This window comes from Enoplosus armatus, chromosome 7 (genome assembly GCF_043641665.1).
Source record: "Enoplosus armatus isolate fEnoArm2 chromosome 7, fEnoArm2.hap1, whole genome shotgun sequence".
Classification (NCBI taxonomy): Eukaryota; Metazoa; Chordata; class Actinopteri; order Centrarchiformes; family Enoplosidae; genus Enoplosus; species Enoplosus armatus.
In genome coordinates, this window is record NC_092186.1 from 10,128,922 (window position 1) to 10,156,205 (window position 27,284).

General features: G+C 42.1%; 1 protein-coding gene across 1 annotated transcript; it reads left to right on the forward strand.

Annotated features, from left to right (window-relative positions):
* Positions 1 to 1,982: 1,982 nt before the first annotated feature.
* On the forward strand, positions 1,983 to 26,385 carry gatad2ab (GATA zinc finger domain containing 2Ab). The gene is made up of 11 exons (XM_070908461.1): positions 1,983 to 2,056; positions 16,921 to 17,229; positions 20,481 to 20,604; positions 20,775 to 20,906; positions 21,175 to 21,246; positions 21,471 to 21,587; positions 21,754 to 21,954; positions 22,103 to 22,352; positions 22,473 to 22,876; positions 23,027 to 23,258; positions 23,618 to 26,385. Exons 2-11 carry the CDS (start codon positions 16,934 to 16,936, stop codon positions 23,749 to 23,751), a joined length of 1,962 nt encoding a protein of 653 aa, XP_070764562.1. The 5' UTR covers positions 1,983 to 2,056; positions 16,921 to 16,933; the 3' UTR covers positions 23,752 to 26,385.
* The last annotated feature ends 899 nt before the right edge of the window (positions 26,386 to 27,284 follow it).

Sequence of the window (27,284 nt, forward strand, 5' to 3'; positions counted from 1 at the left end):
CAATTCAACAAATTAGTTTACAACAGTGTAATTCTCTGTAATTGTCTTTATTGTGTGTCCGATGCGTGATTTACTCAGATCTCTCCGTACCAAGGAACTCCTCAACAAACCCTTGTCATATAGGACCAAGAACATGAGTAGGGTTGCTACAGTCTCACTACAAAGCATTCATTTGGAGCACTCAGAAGTGCATTTAACAAGCTATTTGAGTCCTGTGTGGGACGGTAAACTAAACCTACACTATGCCTTTTATGTATCCTCTGGGGTGAACACTACACACATACAAAGCAAAACCTGGACTTTGTGCTTACTATGAACCAGTGTTGAGCTCTCCCAGCGGCATGGATGTTTGTGCCCACCTCCATTCCTGCACCTGTTCCATGAGTTAGTGTGTAGAAATGAGGAGAGAGCTGCTGCTCCCATGCCTCATTTGCCACGAGTAGCAGGCCCCATAGAGTAGCTTGAATAAGGATAAACCTGAGAACACTTCCTCCATATTGTAGGTAAGGATGCCCTGATCTTCTGCATCATTATTTCCTTGGCTTGAACCTCTACAAGGCTGTCTTTCTGCAGGTGGTAAACTGAGATTCAGAGGTGATTATTATCAAGGCAGCCTGAGCAGATATGCAATTAGCCAGGAAACACAGGAGGGCTCTTGGTTAGTGAGGATAACCACAGGAATTCCCACATCAACACTGGATCACAAGCTGTGGCCATAGAAGTAACCTGGCATGGCTACCGAGTTGTGCAGTCCAGCTATGTCACATGATGCGCTTGTGTATCTGGGTATACTTCAGGAGCCGGCTGACCATGTACACCCCAAGGACAACAGTGTACCTCAAATATGGACAGAGGCTCTCAGGAGGGCGGCAGGGGGTAGCTTGGTACTGAACTTGGTAACTCCTGTCTCTGTTGATCCTGGATCTGCTACAGGGTCCTGTGTTTGTCACAGGAAGAAGAGAGGATAGCGGTGGGCTAGATCCACTGTAATGTCTGCTCTGCAACTTATAGTTCTGTTCTTCCTCAACTGTCATCCCATGTAATGCAGGGTTACTGAACTGTTAAATATCCAGCATAAACAAATGCACTAAGTAAAGCAATATAATCGTGTTTAATAGACTCAATTAATTACATTCAAATGATATAGGTTATATTTTATATTAAGTATGGTTCATTGAACAAAAACTTTTTTATTTACTCCTGTTATGTCCCTGAAACCTCTATACACTTTTATATTCAGATTCAGCATAATACCTGATGGGATCCTCACATGATATGATATGTGGTGGCAAAATTAAAGATGACCAGTTTGATGATTTTAAAAGCAAACAGGTACAGTTCCCTGGACTAAAAGCAGTGAAAAAAAAAGATGGGTCATGCATATAACATACTAAAATGGTAAATATGATATGCAAAATGTGAGTTTTGTTATGAAAACAAATGTTCTGAAACACAACAAATGGGGATCAAATGTAGGAACTCACATAGATGTGACCAACTACGTGATCAGTAATAGAAAGTAAAACATCTAACTTTTTATGTTAGCCTTTTTTATAGGCTAAGTTGCTGTGTCTAAGTAAAGCACACTTATTCTTCAGCAAAAAGTGGTTCATCATTTTATGATCTTGGAGTAGGCCTAGCACACATAAACAGAGGAACTAAGAAGTTTCTGACACAAGCAAGCACATTATTGTCACACAAACATGTAAGAAAATCCAGTCAAATTCAATGAGTACAATAACAGGCTATCATACAATAAAATTTTGGTGTCTATTTATTCATAAAATTTGATTCATGCAGGAGTTTAGGTTCCCATTCAATATTTGTTTTTACAACATTTTCTTTTTATCTCAGCAGTTGGAAACTTAGCATTTCCGAGGTGTGTATGAACGCAGCATGACGCCGCCTGTGGTGGCTCATTACATTATCTGGCAACCGGAGTGGCAGCGGACAGAAGAGAGGGGATCCCCGGGATTTTTACACCGAAGCCAGCTAAATACTAACATCAAACATCTGAAAATCGCGGGGGAACTCGGTCAAGCTCCGCCTAGACTTCGTAAGTTCTTGTATTTTATCATCACATCAACTAATCCAATATTTTGATTTTCAATTAAATTATGACGACGAAGGGAAGTTTCTCTGTCGGTGTTAGCTCAGCTAACGTAAGTTAAGCTAGCTAGCATAGCTTGATCTCAGCTAACGTGCAAGGTAACAGTTTGTGTGTCGCTCAGCTACACACATACACCTACCGAGCACGGACTGCCAGGAACATACCGCCTCAAAAAGTCGAGGAATATTAAAACTAACTTCCCCGGCAAACTTGTTTTAGGATGCACCAATAGTAAGATGCCATGTAAGTTATTCTTTTATTTACTCGCAATGGAGCTACAAAACTCCGAGACTAAACTGTCATTTTCTGTATGTAATTAACGCTTGATTATTTGTGAATACAGTTAGCGACTGTCTGTCTGTGCAGGCGAGTGTCCAAGGAGTTAGCGTTAGCAGGCTAACTTAGCTCGCTAGCTAGCCTTTTAACACTAGCAGCTCCCCGAGATGGGGTCGGTTTCATTGTCTGTCGTGTATCGCTATTTGGACGCGTACAGACATCCAAACTAAACATCATAATCTCTATCATCATATTTAAAGGAGCATATGCACCAGTGTTAAGCGACTTTCCTATAATCTCTGTAGCCGCTGATAATCACAATTGGCTGCTAGCTCGCGTTAGTTAGCCACTGGTTTTCTAGCCGGACAGATGGACAGGTTGTTGTTGGCAAGCCAAGTTAACGTTAGCATGAGATAGCTTGTTGTTGATGATGGGTTAGTTGGAAATAGGTAGCTATTCTTTTGGGCAAAGTTGGGTCACTAAAGTTTAATAACATCATAACCAGTATTGCCACCGGTTATTGCTCAGCCGACTGTTGTTCTTAGTCGTGGATGGGTATGATTATGGGTGTATGAGCCATTGATCTCAGAACTTTGTCAGATTAGCTCAACCGTGAAAAGCCTTTTTATGGAGGCGTAATGGTGGACGGTGGTGCCTCCGTCTGGGTGTGTGTCTGTCCACGACGGGTTAGTAGCTATTACCTACGCCAGACTATAGACAACTAAACGCCTAATTTGTGTTTGCATCAGAATATAAATATTTCCATAACCGAGATCAAATCGACTACTTAATGTATGTGATGAGATGTCTTACTCTTAAGTCTAAGGACATGCTCTATAACTACTATACCGTTTATTTCCCGTTGAAGTCAAGTATTAATGTAATCATGTGATGTTAATTGTCAGATCTACTATTTATGAGTTATATTTGTGATTTATTTAGTCTTGTAATGACTTGGGCTCAGCTTTAGTTTTTTTAGGCAGTGTCCCCGAGCTATGAACCATGGCTCATGTTGTTTTGAGTGGACACTTCAAGTCAGTTTTATATTCACTTGTCTTTGAGGTGTGTTTAAACTGAACAGCAGTGTGTGTGTATATCCCTACCTCTGCTGAGCAAGTGCCCTCTTTTTAGAGCAAGCAGACAGTTGGCACCCTTGGCTAGTGATGGGGGACACATGTCTCTTTACATTTTATGATGGGCCTTGGATTTGCCCGAGGAGGGGTGCCTCTTATGAAAAACCCTCCTGAGAGTGATGTGACCAGACAGGCATGATTTGAGATCCTCTTATTCTGCCGCACCAGGACTGAAACTTTTTTAAGATACATCTGTATTCTCCACTACCCACTAGTTTTTGTTTTTTGCTTTTGTCATGGGCTCAAAGGTACCTTGTCCATTGTTGCCATTGTTAAGTTTATTATGGCTATATTAGTCTTGGTATTTTCAGATCCTTCCTCAAGGAATTTAATCTCGCTGTAAGTGTTTTTTCAGTCGTGCTGACTTACAACTTGTGCAGTTCAATCCTTGGGCAGTGGGCATGAATGTGAAGGATCGGATGGAAGTTTTGTGCTGCACACTTTTAGGTGTGTTAAGTTTCTACGTCTGCTTCATAGCCATGTTGCATTCAATGTATCTAAACAATAAAAAAATAGATCTTCTCACATTTTTTGTTGTTACTTCTTAACTAAATTGTATTAATGTGAGAGATATTAATATTGAGATCACATCTGTTTCACACAACCGTACCCAAACACAGTGAGTCATGATGTATCCTTTTTCCAAATGTAACACTCCCCACATTAGTCTTTGTTTTAGACCTAAAACTGGTAATAACTCTCTGCAGGATAGCATGGCATAGCTCTTATTGTTTTATCCATATCCGGCTGTGGTGTTATCATGATGTACATGTGTAGTTTACTGTATGGCACAGTTTAACACAGCAGTTAAGAGTCAGGTTGAGTATGAGCAGAGTCATTGTGAAAAGGTTAACAGGAAATGCTGGTGAAACCACAAAGTCTCTTCAAAATCAACCAGCTAGACGGTGTCAATGGGGATGAGAACTGAGGGACCGTGTTGTAGTTACGTTTTTTAAGATTAGGATTCAGCCACAGTGATGTAATGAGGAATAGACTGACTGTAGGATGTGAGGCTCACGCAGACGGTGGTGATTACCTGTTGTTTATCAAATGAGATGAAAAAGTGAAAGATGTTGCTGCAAGTGAAAATTGACCTCCTGTTCTGCAGGGTTAGTTCACTTTGTAGCTTTGCTTTAATGTCATGACAATGTCAATGTCACAGTTGTGTTACATACTGCTTATAGAGAGAGAGAGAGAGAGACACCCTCCCCCACCAGACTGATAATAGTAACAGGTCGGAAGTAATCAAAGAATAAGCAGCTAACTGAAAATTACAGCAAAAATATATGTTTTAAGTTTGGATTTAAGGCCTCAACAGAGTGAGACTGTCTGATGTCAGCAGGGAAGTTATTCCAGAGGAAGAGAGCAGAGAGCATAGGATAAGAGTTATGGAGATCAGACAGGTATGAAGGGGCCTGTCCATTTACAATTTTGTAAGTCATCAGCAGCACCTTAAATCTGATCTGACACAGTAGTTTCAACTTAGCACATCTACATATTTTGTTGTATCATATGCCAGAGGACAGGAGTAGTCGTGTTGGCCACAGGGTCCCGCCCAAAGGCCTTGGGCAATTCTTGGAGGTGAAGGAGAAGAATCTTCTGATGTTTGACTGCCTGAACTGTTTCTTGTTTACCCTGTTGGACTTCATATTGACTCAAGCATGTGTGTGTTAACATTGTGACCAACCTGTTTTAGAAAGTGATGCTTCTATGGAGTGATGAGCTGGTATTGTGTTTAATGAAGCTAATCTATTAATCATTTTTTTTATTTCACTGCAAACAAACATGATTTGAGTTGAGACTAATTCATAGTCTCCACCATTCTGGCCATACTTGATACTTTGATAGTAAGTTTCATCATTCTTACTGACTCTACTTGTGTGGCCAATGCCAAATGAAATGCTGCCCCCTGGTTCAGACTGGACATGCATCACTGTAGAAGACTTCTGGTATTCCTTCAGTAAATGGCCACCTGCTGACCAGGTGGTCCATATGGCTTACAATGACTTGGCCCTCCATACCCGTAGAGGAGGTAGAGAAACTCATAAATTAGTTCTTGCTCAGTGAAAATGTTTAACAGAATTTGGAGAATGAAAAGACTACACAACTAAATTAGGAGATAGGTGTGAGACAAACTCAATTCAGACTGAGCTCATTTCTCAGTCATTTCACAGTGGTAGAAAATGCATCAGACAAAAACAAAACTCAACAGGCATAAATAACACCAGGCCAGCTGCCACAGGTTTTTTGGCAGGTATTGTGGGCTCTCTCATTGTACAAGTAGCTGGTTAGAAACGTATTCCCATCTCTACTTGACATATTTAAAACGACACTTAAATGCATGAAAGCTATCAGGGTTGGGCGATACATTAAAGTTTTCTACCCAGCCACCATCAGCCCAACACCCGGCTATTGCCAATATATTCCCACAGGTGTGTGTGCGGGGGGCAGGGTGGTCCCCACTTATTTTGTTTGTATAAATTTGCCTTCACTGTTTCGTCTGACATCCACGGTCTTTAATGTGAAAATGTAATTTTACTGAAACATTACAGCCAGGGTACTCGTGGATTAAACAATTAAACAAAGTATTGAAAGAGTGTCCTACTGCTTTGTATTCCCCTCAGTGTGTAGCTCTATGGCACAGCAACATTTCCTAACAAATCAAATTCATTCAACACATACAGCAATATGTAATCACAGTAGCTTTCCTGTGCTGGATGCCAGCTACACAGCTGTCTGCATGCCTCGTTTGGGGCACTGATTACATTGATTTCTTCTGCCAAGTAAATCATATTTCAGAGCTTTAACCAGCACTTGGTACTGTGATGGTAAGAAACCTGCAGTTGACCTGGATAATGTTCATGCCAATCATGCTTCTACTTGGTTCCACTAGCATTTCTGTTCACAAGTGACAACCCACATGACCAGTATTGCCCGAAATGGAATCTGATCTGATGTAAACAAGACTAATTGCACATTCACAGGTTATGGACTGCACATTTCTAAAGTTTTTTTTCAGTCTCTCTGTAACAATTGCTTCCACTGTGTGGCCAGTGCTGACATGGCAACTCTCGAACTCTCAGTGCTGCAAACAGGCAGACCAGCAACTTGGATACATGCAGTATCAAGGCCTGTGTCCAAGAGGGGACAAACTGCCCTGCCTGACTCCCTGCCACATGGCTGTTTCATGCAGATTTTTTGATCATCAAAACAAAGGTTAACTACACTGACTTTGGAAGTTTGAGCCCACACTCACCCAATTTATAATTAGCAAATTCCTCCGTTTCTCTAGTAGAAAGTGTACACACAGAACACGTAAAATCACAGCTGTGTTTTGAGGGGTGGGGGTTGGGGGGCAGAGTGCTGTGAGGTGTTCCACATATTGTATTGATTGTCTTCTACCACGTCATACTACATGGGGAAAAAATGACATGATTATCATTCCTGAAGCTCACTGTCATTCCCAGTGCCCCATATCTGTTGGACGAGTCCATTATCAGGCTGACATCATGTAGGCTTTAGAGGAAAATGACCACATCACCATCACCATAATGACTCCAGAATTGAATTTTGGTCTTTATATTTTGGAACTGAAGGAGTATACCCAGAATTCCAGAGTATGATGGTACAGTATCATTGTTTCATGCTTATAAGAAATACCTTGTACCTTGAACCCTTAATTATTGTTTTTTTTACTGTACCCAAAGCAGATAAAATTACTGAAAGTTTGGGGATTTAAGTGATACTTGAGACTCACTCATTGAGAGGTCACTGTAAAAAGTGCTTGAATTTTATCAGTTACAGTGGATTCCAATAATGACAATGGCAGAATTTATTTTTTTAAACTTTCAAATACATTTCTCAGACCACCTCTGCAACGTAATCCATGTCTCCTTTGTTAATCTGCTCCACAGCTTTGAGGACAATACTTTCACACAGCAACAGGTGTATGTTCGGGCTACACAATGTTTCTGTCTGATAAGATGGTCACTGTGTCATATTAGGCGATTATAGAGTGGTAAATGACATGACTGACTACATGTTGGACCCAGACCAATCATAGCTTGCTGTGCTTCCCGACCTGTGCGGGAAGGAGATGCTAGGGTCCGACTTCCGGGAAAAAGAATGTAAACAAACAAACAATGGCATCTGAAGTTTTCTGATACTGGCTCTTGTTTGGAAAAAAATGTTTGACCTTTCCCCTTTTGTGCACTATATTTACAGTTACACGAAGAGCACTCTGTGTTCCTATTGGTCAGTGTCACGGAACACGTTGTGGAATTTGTCACAGTAGGAGAGAGAAGACAAAAAACCCTAACCCTAACCCACAACACCACAGATGCGGCGTCAGTTGTCGTCCACTATGATGCACCACACGGGATCAGATCAGGCGACTCCAAAGGCGCCCAGCAGCACTACAGGGGAAAGCTGAGAGAGGCTCACCTTTATATAGGCTAAATGTCCTCTGATGCAATGCGAGCAAGAACCATTTGTGCACATTGATGTCCGCAGAAACGTCAGCGGTTACGCCAGAACACGAGTGTCCAGTTGGAGCGGAGTATGTAAATTACGTGCTCAGCGCAACACACACACACACACACACACACACACACACACACACACACACACACAGCTACAGTGCTATGAGAGGCCAGAGACGGCCTACTACTTTGTATCTGTATGTATGAAGGCGACGTTAGTTTGGCACAGCTATACATGGTTGGAACACACTGAGCAAATGATGGAGTAATGAAGGGCTAGATTGGTTTTAGAAGTTTTTCTAGGTGTTGTTGGACTTCACAGTCTTCGTCAGTCACAATTGTAACTGACTCAATTCATGTTTGACTGCTGCTGAAAATATGAAGGATGATGATACACAGCTTGAGGTTACATCCACGTTTGGGCAGTACTTTAAATTTCAAGGCTTAGAATACAAAGTGTCTTTTAAACTAAAACTGGATATAAACACTGTCGTGGCAAAGTGTGTCTCCGCATATCAAAGCATCTCAGAGCACCTCAAAGCAGCCATTTTGTACTTTATTTAATGCACCTGTAAACATTGCCAAGACATTTCACAGCACAGTTAAACAAGACGAAGAATCTTACCAAATGTTTGGGAACATAACAGCTTTTTGATTGTGGGGGCTTCAGACACAGTCCAGTTGGCACTAAAAAAAGTATAGAGGTTCATTACCCAGTCATGACATCACTATTGGGTGTGGTAACAAGTGCAACAGACAACACTTAAGGCCACACCTAATGGTGATGTTGGGTGTGACCATTAAAAACAGACTCAACTGACATATTTTAATCCTAGTTTTATAGCGTTATCATTTCTTTAATGAATCCTATCCTCCCAATACATGTAGCCCAACATTCAAACTTAAAGCAAGTGCAATCTAATGTTCAAATATTCATGCCAGTCTTAATGCTGAAAAACTTCTATTAATGCATTTATTGTCATGAAAGCGAACATGTGTCTAACTATTTTCAGCATCTAATTGCTGGCTTTGAATTGGTGATAGCTTTTCTTTAATATACTGCTTGCTGTACTTGATACCTCTGTACCTCTACATTCAAAACTTCAGAAGGTAAAACCCCACAATCAACAGTGTAGTCCATTACCGGTAATCAACATTGTAGAAACTGTGCAGCCAATTTTACTCACTTCCTGAGTATGAAAAAAGTTACACTTTAAGTGAAAAATAGACTTGTCATGGAAGCTGCATTCTTGTTGTACTTTTCCTGGATGTTTACCAGTCGCCTAAACAAGCCTAGCAAGTTACTGTACATCATCTGACTTCCGTAGAAGCCATTCATAGGATCCTGTAAAATTCCTCGTTTTCATTCTACTTGGAAAATGCTTGGTTTTTCTGCATGCAGGATTAAATGAGGGGGTTGCTGTGGTAACGATTTTGCCTATGCCAACACATATTTTATTTACAGCATTATTACATCATTCACATCACTTAAGTCTCAACCAGTTCATGTGTATTAATACAAGTAATCTGTACAACTGAAATCTGTGTTTTAGATGCTTTTTTAAATCCCTGATGTCCTTTGGATGTCTCTTCTATACCGTTTTTCGCCATAGTCGAACCGCGATTAACCAACACTGATGGACTGAAGGATCCTCTGAAAGTTATGACTTAACTCAAAAATATGAGGCAACTGACCTACTTTACCCGGTTGTGTTCTTCAGCTATGTCCACTGGTGATGTGCTCAGCTCCTAGTCGCCTTGACTGGTATGCTGTATTTCTTTGCATCCTTTTAAGCTCTTTTTTTCCCTCCTCTGGTCACTTCCTGCTACCATCCATTTCTGAGAAATGTAATCTGATAGCAGTCTGCGTGTGTCCTGGCCCTCCAGTCTGTACGTGGGTATGGGCTTCTGGTTTTACAGGATTATGGAGTAACCATTTGGAAGCAATTTCTCTGAATTGGAGATTATCCCTGTCTAGGGTTTTTGAAAACATTTAGCTATTCCTTTTTATTATAGCTAGTAAACATTTGTGGTTGAGAATGTATCCAGTGTATCCAGTGAAGAAAACTAGAAGGTTGACTTGAGGTTGACTTGAGATTTTAATGTGCTTTAGAGCTTCATAATCTAGACGTTCCTTATGTCATTTGATGATGAGTAGATTACTCCAAATACTACACAGGAGGCTTTTATGCATTACACAGGACATGCTCGCCAAAATCTGGAAGAGATATGGGCTGTGAGAATGATGTTTTTATTGGTATGTTAATTTTCTATGTTACATTAACAAGTAAATCAATGTGACTGTAAACATTGGGCCATGTGTGTTTTAATGTGGTTATGTGGTGATGCATTCTTGTGTGCTCGTGTAGAAGTCTAGTTTGCACTTCCTAGACTTTACTGCTTGTCGTCGTCACGTTGCTGAGGGAGAGTCCAGGTGGAGACATGCGCACACATACAAACACTCACTGTGTGGCTCTGGCTCTCTCTCGCTCGCTCGCTCACACACACACACACACACACACACACACGAACACACATGAACACACGCAGAGGCAGTCTGGCAGATTCAGGGTTAAAGGCTTCCATTTTGTTAGGTAACACCCTAATGGTCTGATCTGTCAGTGGCGTTAAAATGGCAGGGGCTTAACCCTTGGCGTTCGGGACACAACCAGTAGGGACACACACACACACACACACACACACACACACACACACACACACACACACTGGGCTGGCCGAGTCTACAACAGAACAACTGAGGGGGGGGGGGGGGGGGTGAGGGGGGGGGGGGTAGAGGGAAGGACGAAGAGTGAGCAAGAGAGAGAGAGAGAGAGAGCGAGAGAAGACAAGGAAGAGTATTTTTCACTTGGGTACAGTTAGATTATGGCACAGCTAACCACATGCACTCTGCACCCTTCTCCCTCCCCCAACCATGGCACCACCTCAGCTGGATCCCCGCCCCCACTCTTAGCCTGGTGAGCACAGATTAGCATAGGTAGTCTGATCTTTTTTTTCTATTTAAGCGATATCACAAAGGAAAATAACTTCACTTTTTGATAGCCTGAAATTAAATTTAAAAAACACGTTATAAGAAGTATATGACATAAAGAAAGCAGTAGGAGTAACCCTTTATGGTGGAGAGTAGTAAGTTATCACCATGAATTTAAGATAATCATTGCCTGGTCATATCTGCTAGTAAGACAATTGGCAGTTTGAGCGATTAATTCAATATTACAAGGGCCAGGGCCCCTTAGCCACACAAGAAAAAGAGTTGTCGCTCTTCTGTCTTTTATTGGGCAACAATAATCCATACTTGTATTGCTTTTATTGGACAGTATAATTGTTGTTTCCCCTCTCATTGAACCCTAAGGACACAGTTGAAAAGCCTCATTTTTTTTAAAAAATGGCTGTTAATGTGTTGGCTGGCTGGGTTCAGTCCCAGTGGGGAGATCATTACAGTGCTGGAGATGAGAAGCTAGCACGCTACCTGAGGGGATGAGCCTTTGCCATTGATCTGTTCTCTATGAACTGCTGGACACAATAGGAAGACCGACTGAGAATAAAACCTGTAGTGTCAGTCCAGGTCACAAGATTTCCATTTGCTTTCAGGCAAGTACATCTTATCCTGCCGCAGTACACAGGGATAGGAGATATTCTTCATACACCTTATTTTATTGACAACATGAATGCTCTCATCCTATACAGCCCTCACAGAGAAATGCTAATTTATTAAATGTATTGATTTGAGCAGGTCTGCTTTGAGGCAGTTAGTGTGAAGGAAATCAAACAGCTTGGTACAAACCTTTTCATACATGAGTTTGTTTGTTGTTTTTTTTCAATGTAAGATCTGCTCTGCCCTTTGGCCTTATTATTCTGAGGGAAACGAGGGACATGCATCTACTCCTCCTCCATAGTCCCCTGAGAGGAACAGACACAGATCACTAATCACGGTCTGTCTTCTACGCTCTCATCCTCTCCTTATTTTCATTGCTGTTGGTCAGTTGTATATCCACTGCACTTGGTGTATCCCTTGTTCATTTTTGTCTCGGTAGGATTTCAAGCTCTGATCATATAATTCTGGGTGTTGTTGCACCAAAATGATTAGCGTCTCCAGATCGCCCATGTTTTATCCTTGTGTGAAGGAGCTACGCAACATTGGGTTGTAAATTCCATTGCGGAGGACGGCAAAAAGTTTAAATTTTCACTTTGGACAGCAATGCTGTCTACCATTACCAATGCCAGTAATCTCTGCCGGCCTCACCTAAATTTACTGTCCTGCTCTCGTCCACTAAAATAATATCCGGTTTGCTGTCTGCCTGAATCCACATGAACGCAACTCTCATGTGGTAGTGTCCACAAAATTCATGGTTTGGTAGGAACCACATTTATGAAGTTGTGGATCGGCCAGTTTTCGGTCCAATGAGGAAGACAAAGAAATGCAGAAGATAAAATGTATCCGTGTATTTTGAGAAATATCACAGTAAAGAGTGCCTCATGGGCACTAGGTCTAGCTGTAGAAATTAAGACACTGACATAATTGCATATAGTAAATAAGTTGTCTTAAACAGCTTATTGATGAACAACATGTTAGTGATTTTCCAACTTTGTAACAACACTATTAGCACATCTGTATTGGCCTCAAATCCAATATCAGTTGGACTCTACTGTCAAGGTCAGATAATATAGGGCTGCGCGATATAGTAGAAAAAAGGTTGAATTTAACCACTTTACTTTGTAACTCATTCTTCCATTTTTGTTGTTGATGGTTCAGTTTGGGAAGCCCATTCCTCTGTTCCACGTATTGGACAGTTAAGAAAAGGCTGTGGTGACGTAGTAGTGACATCTGCTCTGAGTTTTTGCTACTAAAGGTGCTTGAATTGCTTCTCCAAAAACAGGAAGCATGCCATGCTGATAAAATGTGAGACACTTCCAAAGCCTACAAAAAAAACAGCAACCAGCAGAATGATCCTGATAGTGAAATATAGAGTGTATGATGGAGTGTTTTTCTTATATTTGTTGTGTGAGTGTGTTCCAGTTTTGGGAGCAGCTCATTTATGAACCTGATTTCAAAAACAGTCAGCATTTTTTAATTCCTGTAATCTAAGCCCTTCCTCAAGAGTGCATGGGCTATATGTGTAGTGTAAATCAAAGAGCCGTAATGTGACAATGCTGGCTGGCTCAATAGTATGAAATGGATACTGGAGTGGAGTTCTGATCAAGTAATACGCAAAGTGATCCTTGAAAAGAACTGCTACTCTGGGTTGCTGAGTCCCAGACAGCTGGGTTTGGGGGACCAGTTCCCTCCAGGGTCTCCTGACAGACTTGCTGATGGACAAGTCAGACTTGTTTGTGAGATTGTAGTGTCAGTTTCATTTGGTTTTACACGCTGGATGGATGGAGCTGTGGGAGCATCGAAACTGCCAGGAACGCTACAAGCACTGATTGATTCAGAATCTTTTCTCAGCTGATTGCCTGGCCATAGAAAACAAATTACTGATGTCCTCTTTCAAACCAAAATTGTTTACGTACATTTAAGCAAAGGATGCTGTATAGAAATATACTCTGCTGAGATGTTCTGTTTAAACACATGCTGGTTTTCAAACCCAGAGATCCGGCAATCTGACGTGACTGAAAGAGTAGCTTTGTCTCCATCATAATGAGTTTTAATTTTGGCTCATGGACCTGTGTTATACCGGTTTGTCATCACAAGCACTCTGAGCAGTGTCTCAGTGCAACACTATTTCAGCTTCTGGCGGCTTGAAGTACAGATGCCATGTATTTTCTGCCTTCCAACCCTCTCAGGTGTCACTGTGAATGGCAAGGCTCAGATAGGCTCCCATATAGTTAAAATGCCTTCTCTACATGAATCTCCTACATTTTATATATAGCTCATAGTGTTAGTTTCCTATAACCCGGGGGTTGTGAATGACTTCCTATCACACAATAGGTCCTCAGGGCTCATATGGAAATCAAGGCGCTGAATAGAAAATGGGCTCCAGTAAGTGGTGGTCCTTCACTGAAGGCTTAGTGAGATGGAGTGTGATGTAACATCGAGAACTAGTACACACATGTCAGTCAGTCTTGACTGTGTACAAAACACTCAAAATCACAACATATGCATTGTTGCTTAGCAGCAGTGCATCCAGCACATGAAGCATTTGATTCATGATGCCATCCATCTCCTCTGGGACAAAAGTAGCCTTGTGTCTCTAGACCTGAAACTAGCAACCACAGCCATCCTAGTAACGTGCAGATCTGACACAGCACCGTCCCAAAGGGTTACTGCCATTTTGTACCTGACACGGTTCACTGCCACACCGTTACAGCCAGAGCAATGCGCAGCCACCATTTCTACAATCTTGCAGGGTACAGCATGGTTTCTGAAGCACTGTGTGTGGTATATGGGTATGGACACATACACACCCACACACAAGCTGTCATCTCTGGCAGATAGATAGCCTTTGTGTCCAGGGATGGTACAGCAGGGCACATCTGTCCTTGTTGTGTACCAGAGCAGGGTGCATTTTAAGCTCCACACACTCGTATGCAAACACAGACCTGAATGTTTTAGCTGTTGTAGTTGCTTTATTTTGGATGTGTTTGTTGGTTAAGTTATTTCTAGCATCTCTTAGCTCAACATCTTGCAAAGTGTCAAGGATGCCTGTATGTTATCTTCAGTATAACAAAAGTTGGCTGAATTCACACATGGAACAAACTGCAGCCTTACTGCAGACAGCGATATGTTGAAATTGCTGAAAAGCAGTTTCATTTTCCCACCTTACTTTGCAGTTCTCTCAGTGCTTTGCTGTACAAACGATACGTTTTTGTATACATTAGATTCCTATGGTGAATTATGAACTTTGCTTGGCCTTTTAATCTTTAAGCCTTAAAAGATAGCAGATAAAAGATGAGATTAAAAGATTTTAAGATGTTTATAGTATCCAAAAATACTGAAATAGTGTTTTAAGAATAATTTTAAGAGTATCGGATATCATGAACGGTGGGTTTTGGATGACAAGGTTTATGTCTGTCAGCAGCTGTTGACTCTTGACTGCCACAGATGTTAGTCATGTCAGTGATGCGTCCGCCCCCCCTGTAGTCTGGTAGATACATTTTGGAATGTCCAAAGACGACATCATTTTCTCCTCCTCCCTCCTCCTTCCCCCCACGCACAGGACGTGAATCTGGCCTCCCTGTTTCTCTCTCTCCCTCCCTTCTGCCACTCTGTCTCTCCAGGGGTTAAACCTGCGCCTTCTCTCGATCGCAGACCAGTTTGAACCGGTTTTTCAGGGAAGCGCTTTTTGTCTCTCATGAATTCTTGGGATTGGGTCATATGGAGCTGTGATGATGTCATGTTGGACTAGGAAGACCTTGAGTCAGCTTTCTGAATCAGATATTCAAGATGGTGAATATGGATATGTTCACTTGGTACCAGCCCAAATCTTCAATTAGGCTATCGTATCTGAATTTTTCAATGTGCGGTGATAGACATGCGCTCATACTTGTGTTTATAAGCATCACATTTTTATGACGATTATTATGAAATGTTTATTCAAGAGAGTCTGCAAGTGCCTCTTCCATAATGAGTGCATGGCCTACATTGGCTTGCTTGGTTTAAATGTTGCACAGTGTTGGTGCTATATTTCTGCTGTGTAATAGGTTTTCTCAGTAATCTAAGTGAGTGAGATTTGGGTCAGCATCTGGGGCACTGGCAGTAGGACAGGAGACGCCTGTACACCTCAGGGTGGTCCCCTTTTGTTACAGTTGGGAATATCGCTAAATCAAACATTTCATGTAAACAATTGACTGTACAATCAGTCCATCGTTTACATGAAATGTTTGATTTAGCTGATATATACGTTTATTAAGGATGATTATTTCCCACAAAAATTTCTGACCTCTGACTCTCTGACCAGATTTGTTTTGTAAGGTCCAGTGCATATCTGGGTTCAGAGTGAAACAAACACATTCAGGGTTCTTTATTTTGAATGTTTTACTGGTTCCACTGCTGCTACTTCGTATTTCACATAATTCCACAATGCGTGGAATAAAATGTTATTAAAAGTACTTGAAATAAGAAGGCACTGATACTCGCATACAATAGGTGGGGTTGATTAACCCTTAACTATCTGACTTTTAAACCTATTGCCTATCACCTATGTGATACTGTAGATTTGCTTTAGCCTCCTCAGTCACTCTGTTGCCTCTGACATAAGCAGCCCATCAGGTCAGTTATCATGTGTATGTAGAGCTTACACCAGGCAATGCTGTTGTCTAGTTTTATTTCATTTAAAATTGAGGCAGTTACAAGTTTCTGTGTTCCCTGCAGTGGATGCTGTACATCGCTTACTGCAGACACTAATCGTACCTCAGCCAGGGTAACTTATTTCACAAGATGTAGCCTATAGGACTACTTATTTCTCACTGCACCTGTATTCCAAATTGGTATCCTTCACTGTCAGTAGATGTACTGACCATGGAAGAAGATGGTGTATTTTTCCTACAATAAAACTCAATAGAACGCTTGATGTTAAAAATGTATCTCATGTACTGCCCTTCCGAATAACGTTCACGCATTATTGTGTGGTTGTTTGGTAACGTACTTCATTGGCAAAAGGCAGCTCTACAAGGGGATAACTCAAAGTCATAGGAACCTGCACAATAGTGTAAAGCAGAGATTCTGAAACTTAAATGTGCCGTACAATGTGATTTAAATCATGAAAAATAGTATTCAGTTTGAGAGTTGCTCGAGTGAAACCAGCACTTTTTGCTCATCAAAATAAAACTCCTACTTCTATTGTCTATTGTGAATCCATGCATAGTCATAGGTTTAATTACTTTGCTAATTTGTCTGTGTTTTGTAAATGTATTTACACTGTTTGTTACTCTTTCCAACTGTTTCCATCTTCACTTTTTCCAGGGTGAGAGCAGCCATGTCAGAGGAGGCAGTGCGTCAAACACGCAGCCAGAAGCGGGCTCTGGAGAGGGACCATGCAGCTATTGCTGAGTCCCCAGGGGACATGGACAGTAAGCGGGTTAAGCTGGAGAAAGGTGATGAAGCTGGAGCTCCCCTGGCCCTGGTGGGATCTGGAGCTGAGGGTGTGAAGCTGAAGAGTGAGCAGGCTGCAAAGGTAGCAGCCAGCATCCTAAAAGCTGGGGAAGTGAAGGCCACCATCAAGGTGGAGGTGCAGACTGGAGATGAGCCTGTTGACATGAGCACATCCAAAAGGTGAGACAAGGAAAAATATCCCAGGGTTTGGTTCAGTCACAGGCTGTTTGTGTTTTGAACTCTTGAGGTAATATTAGCAGTGCTTCACAGTGTTCGTGCACAGGGGCTGAGAGCTTGTGAAGCAATGTGTTGTTCGTTTTACATGATAGTGTCGAAGGCATTAGTCTGTGAACAGCAATGAAAGGAATACTATAAACACTTTGCCTTAAACAATTACGTCTATTCCTGTACTCTGGGCCTCAAGATTGCATAGTCAGCCAACTTTGTCCACAATAAACCCTTTGTAAGTATTTCCAGCTGGACAAAATGCACCATAATCTGCTTACAAACTAGTTTCTGTCTGTGAGGGTATAAAATGCAAATAATAGTTTGCTGCTGTATTTCTATTTGGTTATGCTTAACTGACGTTGAATCATCATATGGGTTAAAGAGGGGATGTGAATGACACAGATGTGAATGAAGACTTCACAGAAGCTGTCAACCGAGGCACAGCACATATAGAGATGTGTCTATTGGAGTTTCAGGTTTCTCTTTAACTTCGCACCAGCAAGTGGTCTGACAGGAGTCATACAGGAAGTCGCTGTGTGGTTGTCGACAGCCTGCCCCCATTTTGAAAAGTTTGAGGCTCCTGAGGCCTGGGCTCCATTTTATCCCACAGCAGCACCTGAACTCTGCCTCACACTTCACACAAAATGAAGGCTATGTGTCACAAACTGGTTCCAACTGGCCGTTGCCATGGTTTCCACATTGGAAGGAGCAGTTGGAGGAAGGAGGGGCCAGGAGGGGTGGTGGGTGTGTCACATGACCACACAGAGAAATGCCTGATGTCATGTGACGTGTTTGGTAGAGCGATAAATACACACAGTGATGTGATGGCAGTTAAAGTGGGACAGAGAGGGGATTAAGCTGAAAGTGTGTTGCCTCTGTTTGTGGTATATCATACGTTCACTGAAGTGTCACCTTTGGCCCCTGTTTAACACTCAACATCTGTATGTGTGCTTACTCACTGCGTGGTGTTTACCTTATTGTTGTTTACAGAAGAATTGGTATATGTTGGCCAACTTTGTAAAACTATCAATGAAACTTATTGCAAGCCATATTCACCATGAAAATGATGTAGTAACTGAACGTTGAATGTATTGAATGGGTTCAAGTATAAAAAGTGTCGCTGAGAAGAAACAGTATTCCATTTTCATCTTAAGTAGTTTGTATGCTTTTTATACATTTTAAGAATTTGTCAATATTTGAACACATCTTTGCCAGGACTGTTGCCTGTTTGTGGTTCAGCTATTTCATTTACATAAAGAGCCTTGTGTAGCTTAATATGACACTCAGCACTGTTGCATTGCATTTTGAACGGAGAATCCCACTGCGCCTAATAATGACTGATTCAGCAATCCTATAGTGGGGTCAGTGTGAAGCCATGATCAGAGAAGCCGAGTCATGCAGAAACACTGGACCTTACATAACCAAGCTGCTGTGTGTTTTGATGCTTGTGTAAGCTGTTCTCAGTAGAGTAGTAGCAACCATCACAAGCGAGTCCATGTCATTTTGTCAGAGAGGCCAAGTCAGTCAAGGCACTGGGGTCGCCATTAGGTTTTTTGTTTGTGAAAGATGATGAAGCTCTTGACTGCTCTCTAATGCTACTAGTGTCTGACGTAGTTTATCATATTGTATGTGCGGAATGTAAACAGAGCTGGGGAGGAAAACTGCTGCTAGTTCAGGCTTCAGCTGTGCTTTAGAAGAGTAATCTTTCTGAAAGTGCCAGGGTGCTGGACATGTTTCTAGATTTGAATGAAACATCTAGGAAGTACTTTCCAGGAAGTAGCGGTATAATGTATTTACAAGGTTTGATTTTGTAAATGACAAGCTGGGCACAGTAACGTTATGACTGTTATAAATGTTTGTTGTAGTTTGTGTTGTAATTGCTTCGTCTGCTGACTTTCTCATCTCATAATGTAATTATAAACAACATGGTTATTGTTATATAGTTGACCTTGTTGAACTGAGCATGCAGTGTCTGTTGATGGGAGCTGTTAGACAGCTGTTGTGAGGAAGGAGAGGATAGCAGAGAAACGTGTCTGAAGACAGGAGCGTGCAAAAGGGAGAAAAAGTGTGAAGAACTGAGTCAGAGTATAAAAGATGAACAAGTAAGTAAGGATGGGGGAAGGGCGTGTGAAGTAGTGACTGAGTGATTGACTGAGTGAGAGAGAGTGTACACAATAGGTTGGCTCCTGGCCATGTATTCCCCTCCCCCCTCACTGTCACCCTCTCCAGTGTCTCCAGCGGACCTCCGCTCTGCTCAGCTTGTGACTCTGGTGTCGGCAGCTGGGAGGGAGGGGAGAGCTGAGGCCCAGGCTGTGCCGATCCGGCTAGGCCATAGGCCTTGCCACGGAGGTAGGGGAGGGGTGAGGCCCTGTCTGGGTGGTAAACTGGGCCTAAGCTGGAAGTCCTGAAGCCGCTCGCTTAACACCGTCTGAACAATTATATAACTTCACTGCATGTGAGCATGCACATGCACATAACTCCACATTATGGCCCAAACCTCTACCTCTCCCATACTGTCATATATCACAGTCCCTGCCTTACCTCATCCTCCACCAGTTCTCTTTTACACTCAGACTCCTATTTTCTAACGCGTCGACGCTCAGGACCTGACAGGATGCCTACTGTGATATAGGCGGATTTATTCTTCCACCATGGTCCACGCGCTGTTAAATTATAACCACCCCCTACTTCTTATCTCCACCCCTCTCCAGATTGATGCATATGTAGCGTGCCACTAGTCGCCTTTGTTCTCCTCAGTCCTCAGGAAAAGCCACTTAGCGTTTTATCAAAGCCTTTAAGTCTTGTTCTCCTATAAAAAACAAAAATGCAGTTAATTTGCCCTTTGTTTGCATGTTGTTTATGACTGATGGAGGGAGAAGGGAGAGCTCAGGAGGTCTGCCTGCTGATGTTACCTTTCACTGGAGATAATGGGTTGTTGCGATCTTCCCCTGCCGCCATTACTCCATTATTGATCTCTTGGTTCTTGTCTTCTTGTGTGTCCCTGTGCACATTTGCACTACAACAGGGAAGATGTAATCATAATTATACACTGCCATCTACTGGATGTAAGACAAAACTACAAGTTAGTTGCAGTTGATGATAATTGCAGTATTTTAGAATAAAGTGTTGAATTTTGGTTGAAAGATGAAACACATTCTCAATATTATTGTTTTGTACCTTTTTTTTTATGTTTCTTCCCTCAGTGACATTAAGAAAGAGCGACAGCCACCATCGCCAGATGATGTGATTGTGTTATCAGACAATGAGCCTTCCAGTCCTGTCATGAATGGCCACTGCTTCACAAAGACTGACACAGATAAACTTATGGTAGGAAAACAACATTTAAACTTTGCATACAACACTTATTTTGTCCACTGACTTAGAAGTCTTCATTTTCACTTAGTGATAGCTGTTTTGGATTAGTCACCACTGACATAGCTTTACATTGTATATTTATGTCTGCTAAGTCTCCTTTTTATCTGATACGGTATATATAGAAGAGTTCTCCTGAGGAGAGGGAGCGCATCATCAAACAGCTGAAGGAGGAACTGAGACTCCAAGAGGCCAAGCTGGTGCTGCTTAAGAAACTACGACAGAGCCAGATTCAGAAGGAGAGCACTGTGCAGAAGGTAAAAACCCCAGATGATGAAAGAGAGAGTTGAATGTTAATCATGTTTTGTTTGTGCTGATTGACGCATCAGGAATGGGAATTGTTGTGTCTTAAGTTTTTTCAGGTTTTATGAACAAACAAGTGCTATTTATGAAAAGGGTCCTAGATGTTCTTGTTGTTTTCCAATCGACATCATCAATGAAGACTTTAATGAAAAATTTCTGCTTATTCTTGCTTTCAAGTACATACAACTTTATGGACTAATACTGTACCTTGTTAACTTCTAGGCAACTGGTTCTGTAGCCACACCTCCTCCTCTGGTGAGAGGTAGCATCACATCAAGCAAAGGACCCCTCCAGGTAGTTACTACATTTTGTTAGAGCCACCTTGCATAACTTATATTGCAGAGCCTGGATTGCTGTATGATGTAAATCTACATTATACAAAGTGAATACTGGGCAACTGGCAAGTTGTTCTTTTAGAGGCTTTCACATATACACAATCAAATGCAATGCTTTTGTAGCATCATGTTAAAAAGCTTTTTTGTGTCATTTAAGGTATATTTGCATTGTTGTGTTTACAGGTGACAGGTCGAAGCTCAGGCACAGTGATCCCTCCTCCCTTGGTGCGGGGTGGGCAACACATCCCGTCCAAACACAACTCTCAGATTGTCATGCCACCCCTGGTCAGAGGGGCCCAGGTTAGTGTGGGGGACTATGACACTGTTCAGATTGATAATTGTCACCATACTGGCCCACATTTGAAGAAGTTTAGATTTGAAGGGCTCTTTGTTAATGTCTTACTTTGTCTTGCTTGCTCTCTTCATGCATCTGTGATTGCTGCTTCTGCGTGTGTGCTGCTATCAGCCTATTGCAATGACTCCCCAGCAGATAGCCAGTCTACGTCAGCAACAGCAGCAGCACAGCGGTTCAGGCCCCCCTCCACTCTTGCTGGCTCCCAGGGCTTCTGTGCCCAATGTCCAGGTCCAGGGCCAGAGGATCATTCAGCAGGGACTCATTCGGGTGGCTAATGTGGCCAACAGTAATGTCATGGTCAACATCCCTCAGGTGAGGACACAATATACATCCATTCCAAGTGTGGAAAATGTACCTTTTCACAGCTGCTCCTTTCATTTGCTAGGCTGCATAGCTCTCTGCTGTAACAATGACATTCTCGTGTAGTTGCTGAAGTGCTGTCTATTGTGTTTGTGTCCAGGCCTCTCCAACCAGCCTAAAGGGCTCTTCAGCGTCACCCAACTCTAGTGTCAATGATTCCCCAGCCAGCCGACAGGCAGCTGCTAAGCTTGCACTGCGTAAGCAGTTGGAGAAGACGCTGCTGGAGATCCCTCCACCTAAACCTCCTGCCCCGGAGTTCAACTTCCTACCTTCAGCAGCCAATAATGAGTTCATCTACTTGTTGGGGTTGGAGGAGGTGGTGCAAAAACTTCTGGAGATGCACGGCAGGGGTGGGTTGAATATTTGCACTCTGGTAGCTAGTTTGAGGATATTATAGTGTAATGGTAGATTGAATAGTAGAATATACATGTTGACATCTAGTCTAAAGAAGCTCTCTGTATTCAATATAGGTAATGTGGGCCCAGCTGCTGCCATGGCCAGCTCCATTCCCAAAGAGCCATATACCTGTGCTCAGTGTAAGACGGACTTTACCTCCCGCTGGAGAAAGGAGAAGGCTGGGACCATCCTCTGTGACCAATGCATGTCGTCCAATCAGAAGAAGGCCCTGAAGGCTGAGCACACCAATCGGCTGAAGGCAGCCTTTGTTAAGGCACTCCAACAGGAGCAGGAGATCGAGCAGCGTATCCTCCAGCAGGCGGCCTCCTCTTCATCTTCCTCTTCTGTCTCTAAAACCACCTCGTCCTCCTCTCCCTCACTGTCCAAGAGTGAGATGCTGATGTCCCAGCAGTACAAGCAGGTCAGGGCTGCCATGCAGCACAGGTCTGTGGCTGCCCACCACTCCTCCATTAAGCAGGTTAGTGTGGCCTTTGATTATGTTGGTGATGGACCAGCACAAATTCTATATGTCAAATTTGGTTTGATTATTGGTAATTATCATCATTTGCTTGTTAAGTAACCCCTGCACCAACACGCAGCACGTCTCCCATTTTTTCTCTCTGTACAGAGTCAGCTGTCACACAGCATCCAGTCTGCAATGAGCTCTCGTGGTATGGCCCACGCATTCACTTCATCCTCTCAGCTGCAGAGTGCAGTGACCGCAGCGGCGCTGGGCAGCAGGCCAGGTAAGCATGCTGCAGCACGCCTGCTGCAGCAGGGGTCAAAGGTCAGCGCCGGCAGCAGCAGCGGTAACCAGGGCAACGTGGCTGCCTGGAGGAAGCAGAGCGGCGGCAACACAGGTAGATAAACGTGAGATGAGGTTAGACTGAGAACACGCTTCACCTGTTCTCGCTTTCTGCTCCTCTTTGGGGTAATCACTTTCTTCTAAGGTGGATTCCTCTCTGGCACTGTCACTCCTCAGTCTTTCTTTCTGTTTCCTCAGGCTTTGCTTTTTCATTTTAAAATAACTATAGTATTGTGTCATTATCCTCAAATATAACCTTAGCAGGTGCAGTTTTCACTCATATTTAGACATTTGCACTTATTTTTTTCTTCCTCCTACATCAAAATACTGAATGGGTAAAATGTCATCATCGTATAAATTTGAAACAGTTTGTTATCCAGTACATTGACCACTGATGTGTTTGTTTCCTGACAGGTGTGACTATGGCCTATGTGAACCCCAGCTTGTCTGCCCACAAGACCACCTCTGCTGTCGAGCGTCAGCGAGAGTACCTGCTGGACATGATTCCCTCCCGTTCTATCTCCCAAGCAGCCAACACATGGAAATAATGCAATCTTCCTCCCTACTGACATCATCAACTATTACCCCTCTTAATATCAATAACAGCCATTCTCATTATCATTCTAATCCTTTCTATGGACTCTGCCTCTGGCTAAAATGGTGCAGGGGAGAATCAGCCTAGTTTTTTTGTTGGATACAGGCGTTCCTTCACCTCTTTCTCAGATATTTCTGCTACCATCTTCCTTTCCTGAATCCCTCATCCCAAATTGGAGTTGTGCTGCGACAACTCAGGCTCCTGGGATACAAGGAATATGTCAAATAGAATTTGGGTATCTTTTTTTGAGGGTTGGGGTTTACATGGGCGTGTACAATTTTACAAACTTCTCCAGCGATGTTGCCTCTCCCTCCTTGTATATTGGTTGAACCTCCCAGTTGCACCAAGAGGAAAAATCCCTGAGCTCCCCTGCTTCTGGATTAGGCAGGGAAAAAAAAAATAATAATCACCATTATACACAATAAAATATTCGCCTTACGTCCTCCCCTTCTCCAGTCTGAGCCAGTCAGACTCAGGCCCATGTGGTGGCCGAACCGAACTTAACTGAAGACCTCATCACAGGGATTGTGGTTGAGCTTCGAGGACCATCCACGAAATAATAACTGCTTCAGCTTTGCAAAAATGAATAACATAAACAAAAAAGGACTGTAAAAAATGATCTCCATCTGCACACAGACTGCCTCTTCTCTCTAACCCACAGCAGTGTATAGTAGAGAAGATGATGTGTGTTGGATTATTTTGTATGGCTGAATGTTAGGATTTTGTCTTTTCTTCTATAAGTCATATACTGTGTTTGGAATATTGTGCTCCCTGATACTTTGGAAGTGGCCTATTGTCGAGGTCTGAATTTTCAGGCTAATGTTACTGTTGAGGTGGTTTTACATCTGCTGGGTTCCATGTCGTGGCCTACTTTTAAATACTTTGTTTTTTCTAAGATGAAGAGGAAGAATAAAGATTAAGGTTTCACTTACTCATGTGAAGACACGGAGCATATGTTTGGAGGACTATTCTTCTTGAATATTGTAAAAAAACAAAACAACAAAAAAAACCTTCCAAAGAACTAGTGGAGCCCAAATGGAATCCCTTCTGCTAGAAGGTTTCTAGTTTATTTGAACCCTCTCTGGATATAAACATGAATTCATGCTAAACTGAGGGGGTGTAAGGAATGTCATATTTTTGACATTGTTTTGCTTTTAGTCATAGGTTGTGGTGCATTATTTTTCTTCTATAGACACACTGTCTCTGGGTTTATTTATAGGGTCATGTTAGTAAAAATATATGCTTATGCCCTAAGTTTGAATGGGTCTCCACTTACAATGATTTGTTTTTTTCTTGTGTGTCCAGTGGCTCCCACTCACCTTACAATTGGTCTGAGAGAAGCTGGACAGCTTTCAGAATGTAGTTATGCAACAACCCCCCTATAGCAACAAATGACATGAACGTCTTAGTCTTTAACATTAAGGTGTGTATGGTTTATGTCAGGTCCTTGAATTGAGCTAACTATGCCTTTCACATGAGCTCTAGCGCATTTTTATCAGGTTGCAGCAGCACAGGATAAGCTAGTGAATTACAATATGTCCTACATTAAACAGGGGTATTCCCATTGCTCATGGAGTTGAGTTATTTTATTAATCATGTGCTGTCGTCTTTTAATTTCAGCCACTGGGGTGGTCCAATGTCTTTAACCCGACCACTCAGCAATGGCTTTGCTCAGACGTTTTTGTGGCCTATTGGAAAATGGCACTAAATTAAAGATTGAAAATGTTCAAATATTGAAAAAAATGTTCATGCATATTTCAAAATCTGGATGTTTTGCAAGCAATGTGCTTTAAAAAACCCAACTGACTAAAGAGGCTGACCACCCCAGCAGTTATTTTCTCAATATAATGTATCTGTCCCGTTTTATTGTCATTGTCACATTGAAACAATAGTGATGGTTATCTCATCACTACGCCATTACAAACCTGAAGTCTTGCTGCCCTGTTGCCTCACTTTTTATTTCATAGTTCATCCATGATGTGATCATCTAACGCAACATTGTAAGGATTTGTGTCCTGTACACAGAGTGCACTCTTTCGCTCACCGATTATTGTCAGGAGAAGGTGCACTGCATTAGGTAACTGGGCGTCAGTTGAAGCTTATCCCTCTGTACTGGGGTATCATCACTGTACATTTGGGTTTCCTTGAGGACAGTGCAACAATACAGTATGCACACTGCTGATGGAAATACAAGAATACAAAATGTTTAATTTAAAATTGCTCAAGATTTTCTATTTCTGTCTCGAAGTAGCATCAGAAATCTTCCAGGTTGTCTGTACATTCCTGACAGGCAGAAGGTAGCAGCCCGCGTCTCATGGATGCAAGATAAGCAATCTGGAATGAGCCCATCATTTTGTGCCCTGCTAATTGTAACCCTGTGCTGTCCTGACTACTGCCTGCTGCTGCTGCTGCTGCTGTTTGACAACAATATCACCATTCCGTTTGTTTGGGGTTGAAGCTCTGCTTAACGCAGTGAAGCCCAAATGGAAAAGAAAACAATGTATGAGAAATATTTGTTTTGTTTTTTTTTGGGATTTTTTTTCTGCTCTATCAAATAATAATAAAACTAATTTTAACCCCTCTGTCATGGCTGGTTTGCCTGTTCATTCATGACAGTGGAGCTGCAAAGACGTTCTTATTCCAGCTTCTCCAATGTGAGGATTTCTTGTTTTTCCTTGTTTTATATTGAGAACTGAATATCTTTGGGTTATCTTTGTTGGTCTGATAAAACAAGACATTTCGTAACATCACAGAGGACTTTCAATAATGCAAGTAATCGTAAGTTTCAGCCTTAAAGCATAGTTACTTTTGTCCACTGGCCTTTGAGACACTGGAGGTGAACCAACACACTCAAAGCCCAGTATATATCCAGTTAGGCTGAAATCATACTCGGCATGCACACAATAGAAGTACCAATATAATGCAGTATGATACAGAAACACAGTTAATGTCTGTAAAGCTTGAAGTGTTCAATATTGAGACTTTTGTTTGATAGTGATTATTGTATGGCTTTTGTACTGTATGTCATTTCATACAGTGGTGGCTTTTGTTGTTGCTTTTGTTGTGTCTACCCCCTGCACACAATCATCTGCATCTCATTGTCTCAAGTCGGTGCAGCCTACATAGAAAGTGGGATCCTTTCTCGCAGTTACATCATCACCAGCCAAAAACGAGCAATTATGAAAGAAAGTACAGAGAAACCAGTTTTTAACAATGATTCACTGTTATACAGACAGTTATCTGACTGTAAGAGAGCAAAGCCGTCAAACTAAAAGTGTGTTAAAAGTGTCCCAAATATTTCATGTTTTATTTTCTCCCACTGGGCTTTGGATCAAGGATATCAATCCAGTTGGTTCTGGATTCAAACCACTAAACTAATCTTACCTCTCAGCTTTTCGTCTGTACAAAAGCATATTCAGTTGAACATTGTGACACAGAACAAGTGGGTGGAACTGTGGATTTTGTCCCCCCATCTCATACACTTCT